This window comes from Hemitrygon akajei, chromosome 6, assembly GCF_048418815.1.
Source record: "Hemitrygon akajei chromosome 6, sHemAka1.3, whole genome shotgun sequence".
NCBI classification, from domain to species: domain Eukaryota; kingdom Metazoa; phylum Chordata; class Chondrichthyes; order Myliobatiformes; family Dasyatidae; genus Hemitrygon; species Hemitrygon akajei.
In genome coordinates this window covers 163,320,554-163,342,421 of record NC_133129.1, presented here as the reverse complement: position 1 = coordinate 163,342,421, position 21,868 = coordinate 163,320,554, and the positions used below count along the sequence as shown (strand labels likewise).

The 21,868-nt window shown below is 38.8% G+C and overlaps 1 protein-coding gene across 5 annotated transcripts in view; it reads left to right on the top strand.

The window, feature by feature from the left end:
- The window catches only part of ext2 (exostosin glycosyltransferase 2), a 155,360-nt gene that overhangs the window by 16,611 nt on the left and 116,881 nt on the right, over nt 1-21,868 (top strand). For all 5 annotated transcript variants that reach the window (XM_073049688.1, XM_073049691.1, XM_073049689.1 and 2 more), the window contains 2 exons: nt 449-538; nt 21,039-21,155. In XM_073049688.1, coding sequence (XP_072905789.1) covers nt 449-538; nt 21,039-21,155 — 207 coding nt within the window. The remainder of the gene's footprint in view (nt 1-448; nt 539-21,038; nt 21,156-21,868) is intronic.

The window sequence follows — 21,868 nt, the reverse complement described above, 5'->3', positions numbered from 1 at the left end:
TTTGTGGATCCAAAATGTATTGGATGCAGAGGCCTATGGGGTGGTTGGTAAGGACAAGAGGAACTCTCTTGAAGTGGTGGGAAGCTGGAGTGATGGTGGAAATGGAAGAGATCTAGGTGTGGGCAGCATCAAGAGTAGAGAAAGGGAAACTCCATTCATTGAAGAAGGAGGATATTTCTGATGTTCTGGAATGAGTTGATTATTATTCCTTTCTGTGGATGCTGCCTGACCTGCTGAGTTCCTCCAGCATTTTGTGTGCTACTCTGGATTTCCAGCAACTGCAGAATCACTTGTGTTTACTAGAATGATTCCATAGACACAAGACTTAAGTTATATGAACAGTCTCGAGTATCTGGGACAATTTTTAATGGAATAGGGAGGCTGTAAGGATTGTATAAATGTTATGCAGCTTGTATTCTAAAAATGTCTGTGGTTTGATTATTCTTAGATGGGATAGAGGGACAAACCACTTGCTGTTTAACATGCTTCCCGGAGGCCCTCCTGATTATAATACTGCACTAGACGTTCCACGTGGCAGGTAAGTTTGAAGCCCAAACAAGCCCCAAACATTATTTCCTGGACATTTCTCGTACTCCACACTAAACAAATTTATTCTTTACCACTTTAATATTTGCTGTTATTTCACCTGTCAAAATAGATAACATTTTATAAAATGAATTGTTTTCTATGCAGAATGTTGATGCAAAAAAAAATGGAATGTGTAACATCCATGCATGTACAGTTTAAAAATCAAAAGCATAACGTATCTGATGACTACTGTTATTTTAGGAGCCACTGGGAGATTGCATTCAAAGAGAGTGAAATTATTACTTGCCTATGAGATATTTATTAAGTTTGTCAAGAAAAGATGTGACTTCTTCACTGAAATGCATGTTCAGCTGTGTATTAAGTCTTAATTTATGTCAGCCTCTGGCACTGAAAACTTCTATTTCATAAGTGCTCAGTCCTATTCATTCAGATATTAATGATTAGATATTTTAACTAAAATTTGCAAGTTTTGCTTGTTATCTCTGTTAATACATATAACCCTTTTTAATTTTGCTTTTGGTAAATGATTCTGCAAAAATCTTCTAAAGTAACTTCCCGTTTAAGCTCTTGGGATTGTTTTTCAGTCAGGTTGGAATTGTTCGGCCTATTGACACAGGTTTCAAATCTCTTAATCCATGCTGTATTAAACTCTTGATAACCTTAATTATGCGTACAATTTTTCACAACAAAATTCATTTTCTGTAGGCAGAATAAACATCAAATATCTTTTATTTGCCACACATGGCTGACGTCCAAATTTGGGGGATTATTTTTGTGGCAATTTTATTCAATTCCACAGGAGGGCAGCAACCAACAGCCAAAAGACCAAAGTGAACCGTACTGCAAATGTTGTCTTTCAATGGCATGAGAAGCATCTTTGTTATTTTGGTTACAATGTAAAGTAACTGGTACAGAGTAATAATGTACAGATATGTGACTTAAGGGTTCATATGGCAAAACTACAATTGAACTTCAAAAATATCATCTGGCCTTGTTTAACTGCAGACTTCATTTTGCTGATGATCTTCAACATTTTTGCAATTTTGCTTAATCAGAAAAGCACCAGCTTTTATTTCATAAACAAAAAAATTCCACAGATGTTGGAAATCCAAAGCAACATACACAAAATGCTTGAGGAACTCAGCAGGTCAGGTAGTATCCATGAAAATGAATAAACAGTCAATGTTTCAGGCCAAGACCCTTCTTCAGGACTGGAAAGGAAGGGGAAGATGCTAGAATAAAATGGGGGGATGGTGAAGAAGGATCACTAGAAGGTGATAGGTGAAGCAGGTGGGTGGTAAAAGGTAGAGGTCAAGAGATGTAGTAATCTGATTGAAGAGAAAAGGCCATAGGAGAAAGTGAAAGAGGAGGGGCACTAAGGGGAGGTGATAGGCTGCCGAGAAGAGGTAAGAGGCCAGAGTGGGAAAGAAAGGAGGGTGAGGGAAGCTTTTTTTGACTAGAAGGAGAAATTGGTATTCATGCTATCATTTTAGAGGCTACCCAGATAGAATATAAAATAACTGTGGGTGACCTCATCTTGGCACAGAAGGAGGCCATGGACCAATATGTTGGAATGGGAATCAGAATTAAAATGTTGGGCTGCTGGGAAGTTCCGATTGTTGGTGGATGGAGCAAAGGTTCTCAATTAAGTAATCCTGCAATTTGCAATGCAATGGGTCTCACCAATGTAGAGAAGGCTGCATTGGAAGCACCAGATATACAAGTGTAATAGACTATCCCAACAGATTTGGAGAAGTGTTGTCTTATCTGGAAGGACTGTTTGGGGCCCTGAATGGAAGTGAAGGAGGAGCTCAATAAACAGGTTTGGCACTATGACTGTTTGCAAGGATAAGTGCCAGGTGGATGATAAGTGGGGAGGGATGAATGGACAAGGGAATCACAGAGGGAGCGATCCCTGTGGAGAGTTGAGGGGGAGGTAAAGATTTGTTTTGTGGATCCTTTAGAGAGCTTGTCAGGTGCAGAGAATGTTGTGCTGGATGCAGAGACTCATGGAATAGTAGGTAATAACAGGAGGAACGCTCACTGTTAAGGTGGAGGGAAGATGGGGTGAGAGTGGATGTCTGGGAAATAGAGGAGATATTCGTGAGGGTAACATCAGTGGTAGAGGAAGGAAATCCCATTCTTTGAAGAAAGAAGACATCTTTGATGTCCTGGAAAGGAAAGCCTTATCCTGGGAACAAATGTGGTGGAGATGAAGGAACTGAGAAAAGGGTACAGGATTTATTCATGAGACAGGGTAGGAAGACGTATTGTCAAGATAGCTGTGGGAATCCGTAGATTTATAAGAGATGTTGGTCTGCAGTTTGTCTCCAGAGATGAAGACAGAAATTGAGAAAAGGGAGGGAGGTATTAGAAATGAGCCAAGTGAATTTAAGGGCAGGGTGGAAGTTGGAGGCAAAATTGATGAAATTGCTGAGCTCAGCTTGGGTGTGTGAAGCTGTTTTTGTTTCAAATGTATTTCAGTTCGACATAGGAAAAGATTTACAGTTGGCATAGTTACATTTTTTTGTAGGAACATTTTTGGCTGACTTGTAGATTCCAAAGATATTAATATCTGATCTCCTCTACCCTTTTATTTGTTCCTTGGAGTATAAGACTACAAGATATTAGGCTTTTTGGACCATCGAGTTTGCTCTGCCATATCATCATGGTTGATCCATTCTCCTTCTCAGCCCCAATCTCCTGCCTTCTCCCGGTATCCTTTCATGCCTTGACTAATCAAGAATCTGTTAACCTTTGCCTTAAGTATACCCAAGTCTCATGTTGGGGAATTTAAAATTTCAATTCAAAACATTAAATACAGTTATTGTTGTGTTCAAAGGAGAAAGTTAATACAGGTTAAGAACTCCTTATCCGAAATTCCAAATCTGAAAACCTCTGAAATTTTTAATTTTTTTGAGTGCTGACGATTTCACAAATGGAAATTTCACAAAGTACTGGAAAGCTTTCTGGGCAATGTGCAGTCTCTGTGCACCACAGACAGTTCTGAGGAGTGACCTCACAAATGAAATGAACAGAAATTAATGAAAAATAAAAGAGCACTGCATAAAGCTAAAGATAAGGATCTTGATTGTGTATTGAAAGAGTGGATTCATCAGTGTCAAAGTGAACATATGCTGCTTAATAGTATGCAGATCACTAAACAAGCAAAGATGTATCAAAATAAACTGAAAATTAAAGGTAATTGTGATTATTCAGCAGGCTGCTTTCAGAAATGTTAGAAAAGGCATGGCATTAAATTTTTTAAGATTTGTGGTGATACAGCATTTGCTGATCATGAAGCAGCAGAGAAATTCATTGAGTTTGCCAAGATCGTTGTTGATGAAAATCTAACACGCTGAAAGTTTGTATTCAGTACATGTATGATACGTGATACCAAGTGTAAGACAAAGACTTGCTTACTGGTTACACATAAAGTCAGTCAGAAATGATGGTGATTGCAAGCTATCTTATTATATACGAGAGTCTTTCATGATCATGACATCCGAACAGACACCAAAGTCTTAGTGTACAAAGCAGTGGTGATCCCAACGCTCCTGTATGCATCAGAAACCTGGACAACATACCGACGACATCTGAAGGCACTTGAAAAGTTCCGTCAACGCTCTCTTCGAAACATCTTAAGTATCAGCTAGGAAGATAGAAGAACCAACATCAGCGTGCTGAATGAAGCAAAAACAACGAGCATTGAAGCCTACGTCATCAAGAACCAACTAAGAAGGAGCAGTCATGTTGTTCGGTTGAAAGATGAACGTCTGCTGAAACATTTTCTACTCCCAGCTTAAAGAATGCAAACATAAAAGAGGCGGACAACAGAAGAGATTCAAAGACGTTTTAAAAGCCAACATGAAGAAATGTAACATCAACATCAGTAATTAGGAAATCAGTGCCAAGGAAAGGAATCTCTGGCAAGCCATCATCCAAGAAGGAACAGCAACTTTTGAAACCAACAAATGTGCAGAGTTAGAGAAAAGAGAAGAAAATGGAAAGAGAGGCAGCAACAACCAAAGCCCAATCTGCCATCTGGAACTACCTGTCCTGAATGTGGAAGAACTTTCAAAGCCAAGATTGTATTCATAAGCCACTTGAAAACCCATAAATAGATCAACGGAACAAAGACAATCATCCTCAACCTTGAGGGATAGCCATGATGACGATTATATATTCCAAAATCTGAAGCACTTCCGGCTCCAAGCATTTTGGATAAAGGGTGCCCAACCTATATTTTTAAAACTATGATTTTTTTATTTTGTAAACACGAGGAAATCTGCAGATGCTGGAAATTCAAGCAACACACACAAAATGCTGGTGGAACACAGCAGGCCAGGCAGCATCTATAGGGAGAAGCAATGTTGACGTTTCGGACCAAGACCCTTCGTCAGGACTAACTAAAAGGAAAGATAGTAAGAGATCTCTTACTAGATTTTTTATTTTGCTTTTTTTAACTGTTATTTTCCTTCTATTTCATCCTTAACATATGTTTAAATAGGTTATGTAGGCATTCTTTCCTTAAGCTTCTAATAAATGCCATTGATCTACTCTTGAAAGTATGACTTCGATCACAAACTGACAAACTTTACTGCTGATATCACGAAAGATCTGTTTAATACCAGTACACATAAAAGACCAGTGGAGAAGTGGCTGTACTGTTGCTAACCACAAAGACCTAACAATCTTAGTGGTTGGGATTCCCTCCCCCACCTTTCCATTAACATTTACTGTCAGGCATCTGTTTAATGGTGGACCAAATTTCCAGCAGCTATCATCAAGGAACATTGAACTTGGTGAAGCATTCTCCTTGGCAATTAAAGTGTTAACTTATTATTTTTAGCTTTTTACAAAGCATAAGATTGGAAATTAGGTTAAACTAGCAAAAATATTAGAACTTTTCAAAAAATGCTGTGAAATTTGAAATGTTTCGATGGAATCACAATCCTTAATGACTTTTCAGTAAGTTTATGGATGTATTTACGGCCTGGAACAGTATTTTAAAATTCGCTCAGTTAAGCAACATACTTTAATATTTTAAAGTAGTTCTGATGAAGTGTTCCGACATGAAATGTTGGCTGTCCATTTCCCTCCATAGATGTTGCCTGTCCAGTTGAGTTTCTCCATTTTGAGGGTTGTTTAATATTTGAAGGGTTATACAGTAGGCACAGTTGTAAATAACTGAAGTTCCTCATCAGTTCGCAAGACTTAGTTGGTTGTATGAAATGTTGCATCCAGTGGAGTAGCTGGAATCACTAACAGCAACTTTTCGATTTCCATGTTTAACTCTTAAGCTCTGTCAGTTTCATAAAGCTTTGACTGTGTACATGGATACTAGAAAGTATTTGCAAAATTAAAGTAAAAACATTTCTATTAGAAATGCTCAATAAACTGGTTGATCATGGGACAAATGCATAATGATCTTTTGCTGTATTCTGAGTTATCTTTCTCGTGTTTATCAAATTAGACTGTTGCCAGACAACCTCTCGAAACAATATGTATTTTTTGATCTCAATTGTGGTTTGTCATTATTAGGTGTAGAAGAAATATCAGTGCAACATAAGAGCCAGGTTTAAGTTCCTTTACTCGTGCTTTTGTAAGCTACCTTGTTTTTCCTTAAGTTTAATCCAGGCTGCTACTTCATAAAATAAAGCCAATGTTTTATTCTTTATTCAATGTTTTATTGCGTTATTCGTGTTCTTTGCAACAAAATCAGTTGGGCTAAGTCTGACAAATGACTGCCATCTTGTGTAACTTAGGTTAATACTTCCCTTAGAACACTAGAGCAATGTGTATGCCCTTCAGCCCACAATATTGTGCCTACCTTTTAATGTACTATATGTTGTGTTGGCGAAGTTCTTCCTAATTCTTTTCTGAACTAGATCAGTTGAAGGGTCCAAGTCAAAATTGATTTAGTAGGGATTGAATGCATGAGGTTAGGAGATATATGTAAATTAAGTTACTTCAAATTAGTTTGTAAAAATTGTAAAAATCATTTTAAACTTTCAATGCTAGCTGGGGTTGCAGCTTCCATTAAAGGTCAAGAAACCATACGGACTGTGCTGCTCCAGTGAGATGGGCATTCTATTCAGATTAGGTAAATGAAGTGAATTCAGGTGGCAGGTATTGGACGAACGTGATCATTGCAGTAATGTAGAGAATTCAGTGGATCAGTAGTTCAATTTAATATCGGAAAATGTGAACAATATGCAACCTGAAATTCTCACTGTCCATCGACATCCTCGAAGCAGAAGAAAAACCCCCAAAGAATGAATGACAGAAAAAAACATACAAACCCCAAAGCCTCTTAACCCCCCCCCCCCCCACGCACAAGCAGCAGGAAGCAGCATCAACCCTCTAGCATAAAGCATCGGCATTCCTACCACCCACCATCCAGCAATAACAAAACCCCTAAATTGAGACCGTGGTCTACAGTACTTCAAAAACTAACTGTTCATTCCAACATTTCAGTATCTCACAGGCTCTCTCACTAACAATTGAGACGATTTCGCTCCATCCTCAGCGATAATTCAGTAGTTTTTCATACAACTAAGTTGTCACAAATACCATTATCATTGAATCAGTTTTTTCTGACAGCTGCAATTGAGAGTAATAGGAAGAAATCTGATCTGCAAAAGAGTGAGAAAAATGATCTGTTATTCTGCTAGGGATGTGGGCAAAGCCCTATCTGCACCAGGGATCTGTGGTATAGCTGAAAAACTGCCCCTGGGTTTACAGAATAGTTGTAGAATTGCTGTTCACTGTAAATTATCTCTTGGAATAATTAACTGTGTCATTGAGCATTTTAGGAGATTTATTAGAGCAAATTTATACATTTTTAATGAGACTTGGTTTTGATGTTCCTGTGTATCTATATTGTATTGCAGAATTGTAAAAGGGGAATTACAGTGCCATGTTTTTCAGTCTTTAAAACATGTTGCACGTGGTTTCTTTCAAAATTCAGTTTGAATATTAAACATCATTTTTACCATACCACAAAAATTTACTTTTTTTAAAATGTTAAGTCTGCAGTATATCAAAAGCCCAATCTTGCTATTTTTTTTTCCAATTGCGAATTATGAGTTAGTTTGTTTTTTGAAATATAATCTGCAGAATCTGGGCCAGCATAAGAGTAGTGCCAGGGAGTAAAGCTGGTTGATGGTCATCCATTCCATCTTTTTATATCCAATCCTCGAGTTTTGTCTTACATTCTAAATCTGCACATCCGATACCTTATTTTACATTAAGTACAAAGTACCACTAATTCTCCCCTTACCCATAAAATGCTAATAATTTCTGTTTTGGTATTTTTCTTGGCTTTTCAATATTACTACCAGTGGATTAACTTTGGAAAAGACTGGTTAAAACTACAATTCTGTTTGAAATTGAGATTACATTTGCCATAATGTAGCTTAGCCACAATTATTTTGTTTCTATCCTTGCCAAGTAAGCAAAAAAAGTATCAGGTCCACTATGTTTTCTTTGCCTATGGACATGAGTTAATCCAAAATGAAAATTGAAAGATTCATGAAACCAAATTGTGGAAGCCCCTATTGGCTGCTTCCTGATGGAGATTATCCAATAACAGCAAGCCTGTGAAATGGAAATTTTTTTCTGAGGTTGACTCCTGGAGCTGATTATATGTAGTTCTGCATGACTGATGTTGTGAACATTTCTCCCATACTTTTTTTTTGCCTCTCATGATCATAGCTTTAAATTTCCCATTTGCCTGGAACTGATCAAAACTATAAGGTTCCCTGATACTTTAAAATTTGTAAAGAAAGGATAACAAAGTAACAATATGATAAATTAGAATTATGTATTTCTAACACTTAGTTAGCTTTTTTGTAACTCTCTTGCCAATATAGCCGTTGCTATCTAAAATATAACTGTTTAATGAATGTTCATTCATAAGAAAGATTGGGCTATATGATGTCCTTTTTGAGGAACAGCTTGGAAACTTTCCAAATCTGTGTTAGTTGTTATCCCAAAGGAAATATTATTACATTAATTTGACAGAGAATGGTTTTTTCAAACTGAGCAAAGTATGTAAACTGTACCGTGCCTTGTTTTTACTCCTTTTGCCTAATAAGTACTTTCCATTATTACAAATAAATATTTTATTAGCTTTTTTGAAGTACTACTTAATCAATTTATCTACAGCAATGGCGGATTTTGTTTTACTAGCCCAATCATACGGCTCCTAAGGCATGATATTTTGGTATCTGCATCATATTGGGATAAATTCTCTTTAGAATTGATTGATGAAAATCATTGGCTTTATTCTCATTGTGGAGCAGTCAATTCCGAATTCTGCAAACACAGTTCACCTCCTGTGCTGCTTGATTTCCCACTGAGTCCAGTGGCACAGCGTCGAAGTGTTGAGTCGAGAGGCCAGTTATATTTATTTTCATTTCCATTTTCTTTTTTTCTCTATAATGAGACATTAGAAACAATTCAGAGAAAATTAAAAATAGTTCAAATGCCTTTGGGTAGAGAACTGTCAAAAGGCCACTGTGCATTCTGCTGTGGGACTTAGGAATATGAGCCTGATGCCTAGCTGCAGCTTCCCTATTCCCAATAGCTTCAGTACTTAAAAAATTTCCATTTTAAAGGCGCAAAAATGGAACGCATTCCTCCCTCCCACCAAGATAATGCATAGTGTTCTTTCTAATCAGGTAAAATTAAACAAATAAAGCAAATTAATTGTACCATTGTCCAAGGTGATAACTATGCCTTTTAAAATGTACTGTAAAGTTGAAATTTAGAATATGTTCTTTTAGAAGTGTGTGGGTGGAGTTGATGTTGCCTTTTGGGTTAAGAATGGCCAGATATTCTGAGTTATAGAATTGTACAGCACAAAACTGGGACCACTTGGGCCATGTTGTCCATGTCAACTGTGATGCTATGTCACTTAATTGGGACAGGAGACTATTATCAAACACTTTCTAGCTAGTGTAAATTGCGTGCACTAATGTGGCCGTGCTTACAGCAAATGGTTTATAAGTAGTGTCAGTTGCTTATGTTACCCATTTGAGCCAATGGACACCAATTCAAAAAGTCATATGGGCAGTACAATTTGTCATTGATAGTTGGCAAGAAATAAGCAGTAAGACAATTCAGAACTGTTTTGTTCACTGCTGTTTCAAGCATGTGGGCTTGGAGATACCAGAAATGGCTGGGGGTGAAAAGGAAACTTAAGTTCGGAACTGCGAAGAATTTGAAAGTATCGATAATGATCTTGATTATTACAATGAAAATGATGATTATTCCAAATCAGGCCAGGTGTATGCACTGATTTTTGTTTATTTAAAGTCATTTGAAAGAACACAGCAATGTACACTGGATGAATTCCTTCACTGATAACTATTGGGAACTAATACAGTTTTATAGTACAGTAGTAGTATTGGTAGTGTTCTAATTTGTTCTGTATTTCATTTAAATATATAATTTGTTAAATAGTAGCTTACCCTCTTTTTAATACCTTTTTTACTTATTTCCATGAAACCAGCTAATTGGGGCAGCAGCTTAATTGGGCCAAAATGTACTGGTCCTGATGTGTCCCAATAAACTGGGATTCACTGTATATCCAGAAGTGTTTAGAGACAATATAGCCCTATTCCAAATGCCACATCTCTTAGTCATGGAGGTATGGGGGGTGGGGTTTGCAGGGGAGGGTGAAAGAACAACTTTGGAACAGCCACCATTATTTTAAGCTTCATGATAGTAACAGAATGGGGTGAGGTTGGTTCACAAGTTTAAATTCTAAAATTGCAAGAGAGGACTTGGTGAAAGTAGGCTGGGATCAGAACTGACAGCCAACAAGATAAGAGTCTTTCAAAAGAGAGTTCTGGCCCAGCATGTTTTGGTAAGGGTTAAAGAAAAGCTAGCAAGATTAGGGAATCTTGGGTGACAAAGATTCTCAAAAAGTGTGGTCAAGAAAATGAAACATGACAGATTTGGGCAACTGAGATTAAGGGGGGTCTCTTTGAGAAATATTGAGTGTGTGGCAGAGAACATGGGAGATTTTGGAGTGCTAAAGGGACTAGGAAATACCTTTTCCTACTAAGGAAAGAGTAGATTTATAGGAGATAGGTAATATGGGTGAAGGCCTGAATGAATAATTTTATTTGTTATTCAGGAAGGGAGGACATGAAAGATAGTAAGTTTGTGGACAGTTTGGAAATGGTCATTATTAAGAAAGAGAATGTGTCAGTTGTCGTGGGATACATTAGAGATTATAAATCCGTAGAGGTAGATGAGTTCTATCTCAGGTTGTTATGGGAAGCAAGGGAGCAGATGGTTGCGGCCCTGAGATGGTTTTTGCATTCTTTTTAGCCATAGATGAAGTGCCAGAAAACTAGAGAACAGCTAGAGGAGAAGGGATAATCTGGGTAACAACGAGCTGATGAGCCTTGTGTCAGTGGTAGTGAAATCACTGGAGAAATTCCCAAGGGCTGGTATTTATATACAGCTGAAAAGGCAGGAGCTGATCAGGGATTGTCAGCATGTCTTTCTGTGGGAGAGTCTTGCCTTCCTAATCTTATGTTTTTGTGAAGGTAACTAAGAAGATTGAAGGCAATGTAGATTTCTCTATGGAGGTGTTTGATACCCTTCCACATGGTGTGTTCTTTGTGAAGGAACATTGGGTTCAAGGTGAGCTGCCTGATTGGATTCTAAATAGGCTTGCTGATGAGATGCAGAGGGAAGTGATATAAGGATTCTTTTCTGATTGGAAAGTCAGTAGCACACATCAGGGACTGGTGCTGGGACCTTTGTCTATGATGTATATTAATGACTTGGATGTGAACTTCAGTATGATGAGTCACTTTATAGATGAAATGAAAGTTGATTGTGTTGTAAATAGTAATTTGTCTAAAGCTCCAGCAGAATATGGATCAGAGTTGGAAAGTTGGAAGAAATGTTCACAGATGCAACTAATTCCCCATAAGTTTGAGCTGTTGCATTTTGGTAAGTCAGATAACAGTGGGGCACACACAGAAAATGATAATGCAAAATGGTTTGGATGAACAGAAAGGCTCTGAGCCTCAAGTCATAGTTCCAGAAGGTGACTACATGTATTGCTTAGGCAGCAATACGGCATATGGCTTGCTTGCCTTCATTGGTCGGGTCAAAGAATATAAAAATTGGGATGTAATGCTGCAACTTTACAGAACACTGGTTAGGCTGCACTTGAAGTATTGTCTGTAGTTCTGGTGTCACACTGAATGAAGGTCGTGGATGCACTAAAGATAGTGCAGAGAAATCCACCAGGATATTGTCTGAAGTAGAAACAGGAACAAAATGCTGGAGGAACTCAGCAGATCAGGCAGTATCTGTGGAAATTAATAAACATTTGACATATCAGGCTGAGAACTTTCATTAGGACCTGCTGGCTTCCTCCAGCAATTTGTGTTGGAATGCAGGGACTAACATATGAGGAGCGTTTATCGGCTCTTGGATTGTATTCTTTAGAGTATAGAAGAATGATGGGGAATCTCATAGAAACATTTCAAATTTTGAAAAGGTTGGACAGAGTAGATGTGGAAAGGCTGTTTCCCTTGGTGGATGAGTCCAGGACAAGAGGTCACAGTCTTAGAATTAGAGGGTACCCATTTAAAACAGAGATGAGAAGAAATTTTTTTAGCCAGAGAGTCGTGGATTTATGGAATTCGTTGCCACATTCAGCTGTGGAGGCCCAATCATTGAGGGTTTTTAAGGAGGAGATTGTCAGGTATCTGATTAGTCAGGGTATCGAGGGATATAGGGAAAAAAGCCAGAAATTGGAACTAGAGGGGAGAATAGTTTAGCTCATGGTGGAGTGGCGGAGCAGACTTGATGGGCCGAATGGCCTACTTCTCCTTTGTCTTGTGATCTTGTGTTGCTCTGGATATCCAGCACCTGTAGGTAGGTAGGTGGGGGGGGGGGGGGGGTGTTCTCGATCATTTTCTCATGGAGTTTTGGAGGAGCTTTGAAAAATAAACTTAGACACAGAAAGTGTTTGATATCTGGAACTCACTGCCAAAGTAGGTGATGTCAGATATAATCACTATATTTAAAAGGCATTTAGACAGGCACTTGCATAAGCAAGAATAGAGGATAAGAGTTTCATTTAGATAAATGAGATTTGTGTGGATGAGGGGATTTGTGTCTTTGTCAATGGTCGGCATAGATGTGGTGCACTAAAGTGTGTTCTGTGCTGTATATGTTCTTGACTTTGGTTCATTCTTGTGTTTCAAGATACCAAGATAACTATACATTCATTTTGCTCATGTCTTTTATTTTCTGTGTCTGCACCTGATTTGAGCTACTTTTTTAGTTCAATTTTCCTCAGCTTTTCAATCAAATTACAGAGATGAACAGTTGTAAAGTCAGTTTACTCAAGTGCTAAATGTGATGGGTATCATGTCATGGTTCAGCAACCTAGTATGGAAAACAAAAACCTAAATCTACAAGTTTAAATACTGTTATACTACCACAGTGGGGAAAAAGCTTTATTTACCAAAAGAATTAGTCAATATCTTTTTCTTGAGGGTAAGAGAGGTTAAAATGTGAAGCGGGAAGATTTTGTTGTGCATTTATGATTAGCATTTTAGCGAGAATGTTGTCAGAAACCTTGGATCAACAGTTCCATGTGAGCTGCACTTACTGCGCAAGACAGCTTACATTGCCAGTAACCAATAGGAACTCAAGAAATGGAGCTACGATCTGTGCAGTCATCAAGGCAGCAAAACGACAATACAGGGACAAGATCCAGACGCAACTCTCCACCAACAACACATGCAGCTTATGGCAAGATCTGCACACCATTGCAGACTTAAAAGCTAAGCGCAGTGGTGTTGCAAACATCAGTGCCCCTCTTCCGGATGAGCTAAATGTTTTTTACTCTCGGTTCAATGTCGCCAACACTGAGCCCCCAAGAAGAGCTGCCGAAGTGACCTGCATCTTGGTTATCTCTGAAGCTGAAATTCACTGGTGTTTCAAATGAGTGGACAGTCGCAAGGCTGCAGGACCGGACGGCATCCCAGGACGGGTACTCGGGATGTGCGCGGCATAACTGGCAGGTGTGTTTACAGACATTTTTAATCTGTCCCCCTCCCAGTGTAGAGTGCCCTCCTCCTTCAAAACATCCACCATTGTTCCTCTACCTAAAAAGACCAAGGTAACATGTCTGAATGACTGGCATCCTGTCACATTCATCTCAATAATAAGCAAATGCTTTGAGAAGCTGGTCAAGGACTACATCTGCAGCGTGCCACCACCCACCCTGGACCCCTTACAATTTGCCTACTGATATAACCGATCAATAGATGACACAATAGCCACAGCTCTATACATTGTGTCAGGGTCCTTACACATCTGCAGAAGAAGGATGCTTATGTGCGAATGCTGTTCTTGGACTACAGTTCAACATCTAACACCATAATTCCCACCAGGCTTGACAAGAAGTTCAGAGACCTCAGCCTTAACCCTGTCTCGCGCAGCTGGATCCTGGACTTCCTATCAGATCGCTGGCAGGTGGTAAGAGTGGGCTCCCTCACCTCTGCCCCTTTGACTCTCAACACAGGAGCCCCTCAGGGCTGTGCCCTAAGCCCCCTCCATTACTGTCTGTATACCCATGACTGTGTAGCCACCCACAGCTCTAGTCTGCTAATTAAATTTGCTGATGATACTGCATTGAATGACCTTATCTCAAATAATAATGAGGCAGCCTACAGAGAAGAAGTCATCACCCTGACACAGTGATGTCAAGAGAACAACCTCTTCCCTCAATGTCACAAAAACAAAGGAACTGGTTGTGGATTACAGGAGGAATGGAGACAGGGTAGCCCCTACTGACATAAATAGATCTGGGGTTGAGAGGGTGAACAGCTCTAAGTCCCTCAGCATACACATCACAGAGGTTCTCACGTGGTAGGAACATACCGGCTGTATGGTGAAAAAAGCACAACAGTGCCTCTTCCACCTCATACAGTTGAAGAAGTTTGGCATGATTCCCCAAATCCTAAAGTACTGTCTACAGGGGCACAATTGAGAACATCCTGACTGGCTGTATCACTGCCTGGTATAGGAACTGTACTTCCCTCAATCGCAGGACTCTGCAGAGAGTGGTGTGGACAGCCCAGCACATCTGTAAATGTGAACTTCCCACTATTCAGGACATTTACAGAGACAGGTGCGTAAAAAGGGACTGAAGTATCTTCAGGGACCTGAGTAACCCCAACCACAAACTTCAGCTGCTACCATCTGGGAAACAGTACCGCAGCAAAAAGCCAAGACTAATAGGTTCTGGGACAGCTTCTTCCTCCAGGCCATCAAACTGATTAATTTATGCTGATACAATTATATTTCTATGCTATATTGACTGTCCTGTTGTACATACTATTTATTATAAATTATTACACATTGCACAATTAGATGGAGATGTAACGTAAAAATTTTTGCTCATGTATGTGAAGTTTGTAAAAAAAATAAAGTCAATTCAATTCATTTGTGTTAAACTGCATTTTTCTACAGATAGGACATTATAATCATTTCCTCGTGGGGGCGGAGTTCATTGCTGAGTTCAGCCTTGATGAGTTAACAGTTGACTGCAAGCAAAAAGGTTTCATTTCATTTTACATTAAATTAAGGAAGTTCAAAACACACCTGTGTCTTTTCTGCTTCTGGTTTTCTCAAAGATGCTCCTATTTGAAGAACGTTGAACTGAATCTTTTTGATGAAATAGTCAATTTTTTTACATTTGGAATTGTGCATTCAGTCACACATTCCAGTGCTCTTCTCACAGAGGTAAACTTCTGTTAATGTATTGCTGTTCAACATCTCAAACCACCTTTTGAAGTCTGGTCGTTGTTGTAATATAGAAGTACTTTATTATTTTTTTTCTTTAGAGATGCAGTACAGCGTGGAGCAGGCCCCTTTGGCCCAATGAGCTGCGGCATTCAGCAGCCCAGCTATTTAACACTAGCCTAATCACAGGGCAACTTACAATGACTAACTGGGACATCTTTGGACTGGGAGGAAACCGGAGCACCTGGAGGAAAGCCAGGTGGTCACGGAGAATGTACAAACTCCTTATAGAGAGCACTGGAAGCAACCTCCAACCTGTGCCCCAAGCTGTGATAGCATCGTGCTAACCACTACACTACTGTGCCGCCTATTATTTGACCTGTAACTAGGGCATTTCCTTTTTTAATATTTCGCCATGTCAGCACTGCACCATATTGAAATACAAGTTTTGATGTCTGGCAATCCAGTACTATTTTGGCCATAAGCTCTGCAGGCCTTTTCCTGTCACGCATATATTTGCTCTTCAGGTAATTGAAGATGACAAGATCAAGAAAAGGTGATCATATGATTGTGCTCTTGTTAGTTTTGGTTGTGGAATAATTGACCTGATTATGTTGACCTGCTATAGAGGTTCTGAAACATACTATGTTCTTTCATTTATAAACTTCCAATGTCATGACGTTCAATTAAGTGCATTCTTATTTGGTTGTTGTAAACTGGATCAGCATGTTAATCATAAGTTTTTCAGTGTCAATATGACTATTCCTCAAGTTCAGATTTTTTTTTCTTATGATTATCGCTGAAATCAATGGTCTTGGAGACAAAAGGATTGCTATAGAGTAAATATATACCATGTAGTTCCTAGAAGTCATGGTAATTTTCAATGTGTATGGATACACCACAAAACAAGTCTGTAAGAAATTTTGTACTGCACGCATCTGCTAATAATTTTCTTTCTTAAATATGTGTGCATCTTCAGATGGACATAAAAGGAATAACTTTAGTGTGTAATAACCACAATACCTATTAAATGGGTGAAAAGTCAAGCAATGGCACTTGCAATTTAATTCAATTTCTCGTCTGCTGAGTAATAGAGTAGTTGGATTCTCTTACAAGGAAAACAAATTGGCTCAAAAATGCTTTAGAAGCTCTGAGATTTAAAGAAAACTTGCTGCAACCAATCACAGCTTTGCATTAGTAAAGGCTGCACAATATTATATCATAAGATTAGTGCAGAATTAAAACCGCAATTAAGCATAAACATTGGAAAAGCCACAAATCAGACGATGTACCAAGACGTTTCAGCTTTCATTCTTCCCTCATGAGTCAATACCCTTGAGACAAGGTGCTGGGAGGAAAAGAAAATGTATTCTGTCTACAGTTGCTGCTATTCTTGCTTTTGTCACCAGCTCATGAATTCTGTTGTTTGTGAAGCAAGATACTTCCTTCCCTGCATCATGCCAGATTAACTATATTGCGATCTAGATATAAACATATCATATTTTGGATAATAGCTGCATTTGCTTCAAATAAAAATCTAGAATGAAATTAACCCATTGTGCTGATTATCTAAGGCCCTTAATTATATTGATGTAAAATGATTTGCTTTTTTTTGAGAGAGTGATTAATTTCCAGAACTTTACACTCTGGGGGGTGGGGGAGGTGAGATTCTTGTTTTTTTTAAAAAAAAAGATCTGAATCAGGTTTAATATCACTGCCATATGTCATGAAATTTGTTGTTTTGTGGTAGCAGTACATTTCAATACATAATTAAACTGCAAATGACAATAAGAATATACAGGTGTCTCTCTCTCCTCCCCCCCCCCCCCCCACAAAGGTAGAGTGTTCCTATGAAACCTTTCTTATGCCTAAATGGCATAAAGCGAAGAACCATTAATTTATATGGGAAAAATTTTCATAAAAGCGAAAATCCTCTTTGTAATACGAAAACAGGTTACTAATGTAGGTCTTTTGTAAAAGCGAAGTGGCATAAAGCGGACATTTGTAAAGCGGGATGGGGACACCTGTATATAATTAAGTAGTGCTTGCATTTGCTACACTATTGGCTAGAAGATCTATTTTATTGAACTGGAAAGAAATTAATCCTCCAACTGTATTTCAGTGGCTCTCTCAAACCATTTCCTGTTTGAGTTTAGAAAAAATTAGAAGTGTGGTCTTTAACTCCTCAGTTAAATTTGAGGAAACTTGGAGACCATTTATTCAACATTTTCATGTGAGTTAAATGGTCTGATCCTGAACCTTATTGCTACCATCCTGAATTGTATAAATGGAGGTTCGGAGTCATTGGCACTGCTGTGTGTACTTAACATTATACAATTGCCCATGTTAGTTTTTTTTTATATATTGTTTTTTTTTCTTCTTCTTTTTGGGGGTTTTTTTTTGTGCTTTTTGTCTTAAATTCTTCATATTAATATTATAAGTTTGGGAGACTTTTTACATTGATAATATATAATTGATTATTAATGAATCTATTGTGTACTCTCAAATGTTTTTTTGTACTATATTTTACTTATGTTATGTTCTAAAAATCAATAAAAAGATTTAAAAAGAAAAGAAAGTAGTGCAAAAAATGAAAGAGTAGTGAGGTGGTATACGTGGGTTCATTGTCCGTTCAGAAATCTGATGGTAAATCAGTTTTAGAAAGATTAGGGAACTGAGGCCACAGGGACCTGGCAAAGAAGAAATTAGGAAGAAGTGAGGTGTAGTTAGTGGCTGAGCAGGATTGAGGTGGTCAAGTAGCCTCCTGGTGTTCCTTTTTGTTTCTTTGTTCTTATGTTGATTCCTATTAGTTTGTAGAAATGATCAAACCAGCATGTATTTCCTGCATGGTAGCTGTTTAAAAATCTGCTGACACTCAGAGTTGTAGTCTTTTGCCAAGGAATTATGCATGATCAGCTAAAATTTGGGATATTATATTTTGATGGGAACGAAGTAATATTTTAGTCTTTCTCTCAAAGTATTGAGTCAATTAAATTCCCAGAGCATTAGAGTGAAATTTGTATGAACTAAGTAAGACATTTGATGTAGATGTTTAGAAGCTATCTACCATGAAGAAGATGGTGCAGTTTATCACTAACACTACTAGGTGCCCTTGTTTTCAAGGTACAGTACCTTAGGCACATATATATTGCTCGGTTGCCTAAGACTTTTGTATAGTATTGGATTTATTAATGTGGAGTGGAGAGCAAGTTTATAAATTAGGTGGGAGCAAAAGATGTTGGGAATGGCAATTGTGGAGCACTGCATGAGGGCTGTAGGATAGGTGGCAGGACAGAGAAGGGATTTTATTCCAAATAAAATGGTTTATTGATCAGGACAGAATGTGTCTCTCATGCTTCCTGTTCTCTCCCCCCTCCCTGCCCCCTTCCCACTCTCAGTCCAAAACAGAGACCCATATCAGGATCAGGTTTAAAACACAAAAATACAACTGCAGATGCTGTGGATCAAAGAATACGTACACAATGCTGGAAGAACTCAGCAGGTCGGGCAGCATCCATGAGAAAAGAGTAGCCAACGTTTCGGGCCGAGGCCCTTCATCAGGAATGGGAGGGAAGAGAGGGCCGAAGCCCAGTAATAGAGATAGGGGAGGGGGTAGGGCCTAGAGGCGCCAGGTGGAGAACCAATCAGAGGAAGGATAAGGGGGGGAGGGGATAAGCATGAAATAACTGTAGAGATAAAGAAGCAGAAAGTTGAAAGGGGAGAGAGGCAGAGAGGGATGGGGGAGGGGGAGGGAATTACCAGAAATTGGAGAATTCAGTGTTCATACCACCAGGCTGGAGGCTACCCAGACGGTAGATGAGGTGTTGCTCCTCCAACCTGAGTTTGGCCTCATCATGGCAGTAGAGGAGGCCATGTATGGACATATCCGAATGGGAATGAGAGGCAGAGTTGAAGTGGGTGGCAACCGGGAGATCCTGTCTATTGTGACAGACGGAGCGGAGGTGCTCAACGAAGCGGTTCCCCAATCTGCGTTGGGTCTCGCCGATGTAGAGAAGGCTGCACCGGGAGCACCGGATGCAATAGACGACTCCAGCAGACTCGCAGGTGAAGTGTTGCCTCACCTGGAAGGACTGTCTGGGGCCCGGAATGGTGGTAAGGGGGGAGGTGTGGGGACAGGTGTAGTATTTGCGCTTGCAGGGATAAGTGCCAGGTGGGAGTTCTGTAGGAAGGGACATGACGACCAGGTAGTCGCGGAGGGAACGCTCCCTGTGAAAAGCTGAGAGGGGTAGGGAGGGAAAGATGTGCTTGGTGGTATGGTCCTGTTGAAGGTGGCGGAAGTTGCGGAGGATAATATGTTGGATCCAGAGGCTGGTGGGGTGGTAGGTGAGGACAAGGATCAGGTTTGTCATCTCTCACATGTGTCATGGAATTTTTTTTTGCAGCAGCATTACAGTGCGATACAATATATAAAATTACAGTACTGTGCAAAAGGTTTAGACACCCTAGCTATATATTTGTGCCCAAGGCTGCATAGCTTTATGTATCTGAAATGTACTGTATTCTCGAAATGATTTAATTTGTTCCAATGTACCAGAAGAATACATTTAACTTAAGTACAGAATCAGTAAACTTTCATGGCATTAGCTCTTTTAGCCTGTTGTTCTGCTGGGACTTGAATTATGTTTGTTCAGCTTTTATTTTTGTCCAATGCAAAGCATTAGCAGTCTTTCATTTTCAGTGCAAGATCTATATTTAATCTTTTGCCTTCTCTATATTTAATTCTTATGCCCTTTCTGTTTTGGATTTGACATCGCTTGCTGCAGCAAAATTATGAGGTATCGTGGTTGCCTTGTTTTCTGACTGCAATATAGCAAATCCCAGGCATAGCTGATTCAAGTCTTTGTTGCAAAGTAGAGTTTGATATATAAAACTTCAATAATTTAAACAGTATTGATTATAAGGGGTATATTCAATGCAGAAGCTTCTGATCTATGTGCCTTAAAAAGCATTATTTTTATTTATAAATATATGATCAGGAACAGCATATTGCATTTAGGTACAACAGTGAAATATCTTAACAAATTTTACAAGTACAACCTGCCATAAAGCCAGCTGGTATAGCATTTTTGGAGTTACTTTTTGAAGAACTTGTGGAAAAGCATGGAAGTCTATTATACATAAATGAGATTTTGCAGGTGCTAGAAGTCTTGAAATAACTAACACAAAATGCTGGAGGAACTCAGCAGATCAGGCAGCATCTATGGAGAAGAGTAACAATTTAGATTGTTTATCCCTCTCAATAAGTGTAGTATACAGTTGTAATTCTTTAAGCTTGATTGTGCCAAACTATGAAAAAGGGAGGAATCAAGAGAACGGAAGATGTGGTAGGTGATGCTTTAAAAAAAAATTCCTTTCTTCGGGCCACAAACATTTTACAAAACTACACAGCAAATGGTTTGAACGGGTTTCATTGTGTGTCAGAGATGTTATCTCATATATTTTTGGTTGGTGTGAATTTTATTTGCTTAACAAACTAACATTTATTTGTTGTAAATGATAGTTCTGGTTTTAACAGTGTACTTTTGCAGATTTGTTTATGCAAGTGTACAAAGCAAAAATGATCCTAAAATTGGCCAATTTACTTAGGCACCTTTGCTTGTCTGTCCTTGAGCTATTTTTAGAATAGTATATTTTGGAGATTATCATAATTTTTATTTATCTATTTTAAGGGCCCTTCTTGCTGGTGGAGGTTTTTCCACATGGACCTATCGACAAGGTTATGATGTCAGTATTCCAGTTTTTAGTCCACTGTCAGCAGATGTCAAACTACCTGAGAAGATGCCTGGGTAAGAATCAACTAATATGCTACTGGATTTGCTGTTGTAAGTCAATTATTTTGTTAATGTTGGATACATGACCCCATGTTTGATGGGCAGCTTTCTCATGCATCTATGCCATGCTTTTATTTGCTGATCCATTAAAATTTCTTTTCACATCATGTTATTCTTAAAGTATTATGAAGGTAACTACTTCTGTACCTGTTACGGATTCAGCAACAATAAATATACAAGTGAGGCAGGTTTTTTTTTATAACAAATAAAACATTTGTTAAACACTGAAAAACAAACCCCCAAAAGTAAACAAACAACTAACGTAACCGGAAATCAGCTGCTGTACGGCAGCGTAAACAGTTCTTAAAGGAATAAAGCAAAAACAGTTCTTAAAGCGATGTTGCAAAAACAGTTCTTCAAAGTAGGACTGCAAAAGTTCAAAATGCTTACAGTTCATTAAAGGAGAGACTTTTTAGACGATTTAAATTCTCTTTCACGTCGTGTTGCTGCGGTTCCCAGTCGAACTGTACTTTTCCTGGAGAATTTACGAAGATGAAAATGAAATGGCTTAAAGGCACTGACCTTTCCTTTTCAAAACTGTACCCAACCCTTTCTGCTATTATTTGCAGGGGTTAACATGGGCACAGCCAACGAATTCCTTCCGAATGAGGATCAAACAAGGTCGAACCTGTTTCACCATCGAAGTCGACTTTCCTCGATCTTTTAGC